Raw genomic sequence first — 4,997 nt, forward strand, 5'->3', positions numbered from 1 at the left:
GCCCAAGAAACCCATGCTAGAAGGTCAAGATGAGACTGTTAGTAAGTAGATGTTGAACTACAAGTTATGAGAATTAATGAAAAATGTAAATAATAGCAAAAACTAGTTACAAATTAAGTCAATTTTAACAATCACTTTAATTTGTTGTATGAGATGATTGGAACAACGTACATGATAGTGATTTGGTAAGGACACCATCAGACAGGATGTACTTAGCAAAAATAATAAGCTCAGGATTAATCCCCAAGACTTATGGGATTTTTTTTGAGGTTTACTTATCGCTACATACATAACTTTAGTATGTCTAGACACATGCTGTATGAAATGCAGATAACTTGCCAGTATTTTATAAGGTTAATGAGAGATTTCCTATAAGAACTTTGAATTACACCAATCTGAGAGTGACTCTGACTTTAGGGACAGTGGGAAAAACATTTAGACTGTGTTGTTATTCCTTCTTACATAGCAAGAAACCAACTCATCCTGAGACACAGTTTACTTGTTAAGTGACTGTGTACCAACTCAAGCATAAAATTACTGATAAATTTGCTTGCATGATTAACTAGAGTACGCTGATGATGCAACCTCGAGCTATGGTGAGTGAATCAAATAGCCACTCATTTTAGTTACCACTAAATAGTCCACTTGAATGTTATTAGGAAGCCTCAACTTAGACTTTTATTGAAAAAACATGGAGGAGCATATCTGGACGCCTTCTTTTTCCCTGTATTTGAATGATCAAACAAAAGACTCAATTTCTGTGAATTACCTCACTTATTTCAGCATCATACACCAAAGTAAAATCATTTGGCTGGAACTACCGGTCAAAGATGAAGCTCAAAAAAGTACACTACAAACATTATGATATTTGTCCAACGTTAACACCATCAAGTAACACATTACATCATTTCTGAAACTAGTTTCTACCGCAGGGAAGTACTGAAAAACTCGTATCATTCACGAATATTATTATGACATACGAATTGATGTTCTTGGGAGAGCCAGTTTACCATTGGTCTCATTACTGTTGCAATTGTCTTCCTTTAAGAACAAAACCGATTCTAAGAAAGAAATGTCTAGTCTATATATCATGTATGACTACTGTATGAATAGCTCGAACTCTGTTTAGCTTGATATTGGACACAATTAATAGCATTGTTAGCTTTGCGTACTTCTGTACGCGGTTAGTTTGATTTTGGCGTGGAGGTAGGTTCTCTGTCCTTGTAAGTTACTGAACGCTCTAGATGGGTAGGGTTATTCGAAGCCAGCGTAAGGGTGCCGGAGGTGTTTTCAAAGCGCATACCAAACATCGTAAAGGAGCTGCTAGGTTGCGTCCAAATGATTTCGCTGAACGACATGGTTATATTCGCGGTGTCGTTAAAGAAATAATTCATGATCCGGGTCGTGGCGCTCCGTTAGCCAAAGTGTCCTTCAGAGATGTATATTCATACAAGTTGATCAAGCAAACATTTATCGCGGCGGAAGGCTTGCATACTGGACAGTTCGTGTACTGTGGTAAAAAAGCCAAACTTCAGGTAGGGTTGTTGTATTTTACTATTAACATCAGATTGGCAACATCCTCCCAATAGGTGCAATGCCTGAAGGAACCGTGGTTTGCAATCTGGAGGAGAAGTGTGGTGATCGTGGGAGGTTAGCTCGTGCAAGTGGGAATTATGCCACTGTTGTCGCTCACAATCCCGACACTAAACGAACTCGTGTCAAACTACCATCAGGTGCAAAAAAAGTTTTGCCATCGACTTGCCGTGCCATGGTAGGTCTTGTTGCTGGCGGTGGTCGGGTAGACAAGCCCATTTTAAAAGCAGGTCGAGCCTATCATAAGTATAAAGCTAAAAGGCATTGTTGGCCCACAGTCAGAGGTGTTGCCATGAACGTAAGTTTCTTTAGTAATATCGCAACCTTGATAATTGTGTTTATGCTCGAAACATCCTCAGGTTTTGCTCCTAGATTTTGTGACGCTACATTGACGTCAGATTTCAAGTCCGGGCAATTAAGATCGACATGCTTAAAGTACAGTCGCCATAAATGTCAATTCTCGCTTGGTTAGCTTTTTCCACAACTTTGTTTAACAGTAGAAACTGAGCGTCTATATTGTGCCTCTAATTAGTGTTGGTGCATGCCGATGAATTATTCTGTTTGATAAACTTGTGGACAAACTCGGACACTAGTCAATAATCTTGATATCTACGTACAATTATCCCACTTTGGTGTTTCTATATATTTGAATTTCTGACCCCAAATCTTTCTTATCATCACTGATACTGTCACTACCTCTAATAGTCTGAGGTTTGGCCTAACATTTTCATGTTAATTGGGTGTAACAACCTTAACTCTAGTGCAAATTTATTAGGTTCTACGTGAGTGACTGAGCTATCCTACGTAAATTAAGAATACAATCCATAACATTTCATCATCCAAGGAGCAGTTTTCTGTAATCGCATTAGAAACATTAGTAAATCTCAAGATTTGTTTGTGAAAAGCTTGCAAGATCTAAGTAACGACATAAGTCCCCATTAACTTCGAGTAACTGAGTTCCGAAGTTTTAGGTAGCCTATTGTAAGTAATCTTGTTTAAAGTCTCAACGAACTCAGAACCTTTAATATGGTCATGAACAGTTAATAACTGCTAATACATCGTTGTTATTCACGTCACTTCATAAAATATCTCACTCATTTTACTGCAGACGTTTTCATTTGGTTTTGTATAAAAAGCGTGATCTAAGATTTTGCCGTCAACATAATAAGAAGATATGGCAGCGGCAAGTAGCTAGCATACCATTTATGTACAAAAATTTAAAGTGTAACAAGTAGGGGTTAAAATATTACTAAAATATCCCAATTAGCTCAGCCTTCATTTTCGAAATACTCGATATCTAGCTGACTGATACGTAAATAATACTAACGTACTGTCATGCCCTACTTGTCATATGCGAATCTAACGTGTTAAAATGCAATGATCTATTATTTTTACAACTATTGGAAGGCTGTTTTTAAGTGACACGCAATCATCAGTCGACTCGTTTAGGTGAACAAGGTGTTAAATACATTGGCAAATTGATCATACTCAATTTTGCTATGAATCTTTCATGTGTACTTCCACGTGTTTAACATTTTCATAATCTCAGTTTGTTATACAAGTGTGTCAAATATCTGCACTTTCTTACTGTTGACAGCCTGTCGAGCATCCTCACGGTGGTGGTAATCATCAACATATAGGTAAACCATCTACGATTCGCCGTGATGCATCACATGGTCGCAAGGTTGGTCTAATAGCTGCTAGACGAACTGGACGTATTCGTGGTACCCGCACAATTACTTCAAAATCCGACAAGGAATAAAATAAAATAATCATGTGGTATGAAAGGCTTTTCAGCTTCACCTAATGGGTTTATTTATTAACTGTTCACTAAATTGCGTAGCACGAGTTCGTCGCAATCCTAACCATATATTAATGTACATAGTTAACTGAAAGTTTGTTGGGGATAATGGTGTTTTAAGCATAATGCCAAGAGTTGCTTTTTCAACACCAGAACAAAGCGGTGATTGCTTAAAATTTATTGAGAGCGAAGTACGCGATGATGACAAAGCGTTAAAAGAAAAAGTTTTTTCTCTTAGAAACGAATTCGATAGGGAAGCACATGAATGTCCACTTTTTCCTATGAAATGCATCTGTTCGATTTCACGGAGTAATGAAACATTGGCCCTTGTGTAACATTCTACCTACCCTTGAATAGATGTGTCTCAAATGGTCATTTTTGGACCCGTGCCAATCACATGTCATACGATACAAAAATAATGCTGTGATAAACATTTTAGCTACGGCTTTAGATCAAGGTGATCGTACATAGTTTCCGATCTTGCTAATCATTAGATATACTTGAAAGTGTTGTATTAATATGGTACGTCACTAGTTAGAAATTAAAGACGGTAAAACTCGATTTAGAATCAAGTGTGTCAAATTACAACTCTCCACAGCATGGGACGTCTGAGTCACATTCCTCGCTACAGGAATTCTTTTTTCCTTAAAATACTTCCGATAGGATCCTAGTAAATCCGTTACTTGAACTTCAGATGTTCACGGTCGTCTATCTGCAGCATGTGATCACGTCGAATCTTTGAACGTCCATACAGTTGTAATCAAATCCTACAGGAAACAGAAGCTTGTTCAAATATCCCAGTGTAATTTCAGACTGTTTTGATTTTGAAAACGGATAGCTATTGTACTAGCGATTCCATCTATTCGTGGATAACACGCGGTTGTGAATCTCAGGAATGTTCGCTCTTGCTTTAGCCTAAGTGTGTGACTCATCGGTTAGCTCCGTGGTCGCCTTCAATCTACCAGTAGTAATGCTATTTAAATAAAATAAGCACTGTGAAGCACACGACTGATGAGGTTATATACAGCACTCGATAGTAGAGCATCTCTATGTTGAATCGCTTCGTGGTCCCGATGGGAAATGTATTTTTCGCAACACATCAAACCACTAGGTCATTGGTCCAAAACTAGCGTCACTAAGTGTTTGTGTCAGTCATGTATCAATATTTCTGACAATGCATGTGAGTTACATCCCCGTACAGCAGCGTGGAAATGGTTCCTTTGCTAGAATACAGGTTGGACAATTATTGTCAAAGTACACCCTGTTCAAACAGTACATTTGATCTTAGTAAGTTATCGTTTTGTTTAGTCACCCCTTTTTATCAGCAACTTATTAAGTACATTTGTAATGTAAATATAAATCTTTGGTCTTAATATCGAACAAATGTAATCACAGTGATTAAGTCACATGTCCTTTATTTGGCTCCAACTAACAACCACGTATTTTCACTGTATCTACCCTACGTTGACACCTCCATAAGACACATACTTGAACTACAATCGGTTTTCGACGAAGTGTGGAATGTCTTAAAGCAACTTCATTTATTTGAAAATTCCCTACCTTGCTTGTAACCACCTATTTATGTAAGATGTCATTGTAGTGA

At 37.7% G+C, this 4,997-nt stretch overlaps 1 protein-coding gene across 3 annotated transcripts; it reads left to right on the forward strand.

Moving 5' to 3' along the window:
• The first annotated feature begins 1,168 nt into the window (after window positions 1-1,168).
• RPL8_1 (60S ribosomal protein L8) lies at window positions 1,169-3,375 on the forward strand. Of its 3 annotated transcripts, XM_051212415.1 has the most exons (5): window positions 1,171-1,206; window positions 1,245-1,535; window positions 1,568-1,771; window positions 1,821-1,891; window positions 3,191-3,375. In XM_051212415.1, exons 2-4 carry the CDS (start codon window positions 1,245-1,247, stop codon window positions 1,887-1,889), a joined length of 564 nt encoding a protein of 187 aa, XP_051072598.1. In that variant the 5' UTR covers window positions 1,171-1,206; the 3' UTR covers window positions 1,890-1,891; window positions 3,191-3,375. The 3 variants fall into 3 exon arrangements, with proteins under 3 accessions (XP_035588426.2, XP_051072598.1, XP_051072599.1); XM_035732170.2 differs by having other exon boundaries at window positions 1,169-1,206; window positions 1,568-1,891; XM_051212416.1 differs by lacking the exons at window positions 1,171-1,206; window positions 3,191-3,375 and having other exon boundaries at window positions 1,243-2,245.
• The last annotated feature ends 1,622 nt before the right edge of the window (window positions 3,376-4,997 follow it).

Source organism: Schistosoma haematobium, chromosome ZW, assembly GCF_000699445.3.
Source record: "Schistosoma haematobium chromosome ZW, whole genome shotgun sequence".
NCBI classification, from domain to species: Eukaryota; Metazoa; Platyhelminthes; class Trematoda; order Strigeidida; family Schistosomatidae; genus Schistosoma; species Schistosoma haematobium.

What these genes read in the sequence shown, in the direction of transcription:
- RPL8_1 (XM_035732170.2), top strand. Translation starts at nt 1,245, where the DNA reads ATGGGTAGGGTTATTCGAAGCCAGCGTAAGGGTGCCGGAGGTGTTTTC. An exon ending in GTAAAAAAGCCAAACTTCAG is followed by an intron (nt 1,536 to 1,567) that starts GTAGGGTTGTTG and finishes TATTAACATCAG; the next exon opens with ATTGGCAACATCCTCCCAAT. An exon ending in TCAGAGGTGTTGCCATGAAC is followed by an intron (nt 1,892 to 3,190) that starts GTAAGTTTCTTT and finishes TACTGTTGACAG; the next exon opens with CCTGTCGAGCATCCTCACGG.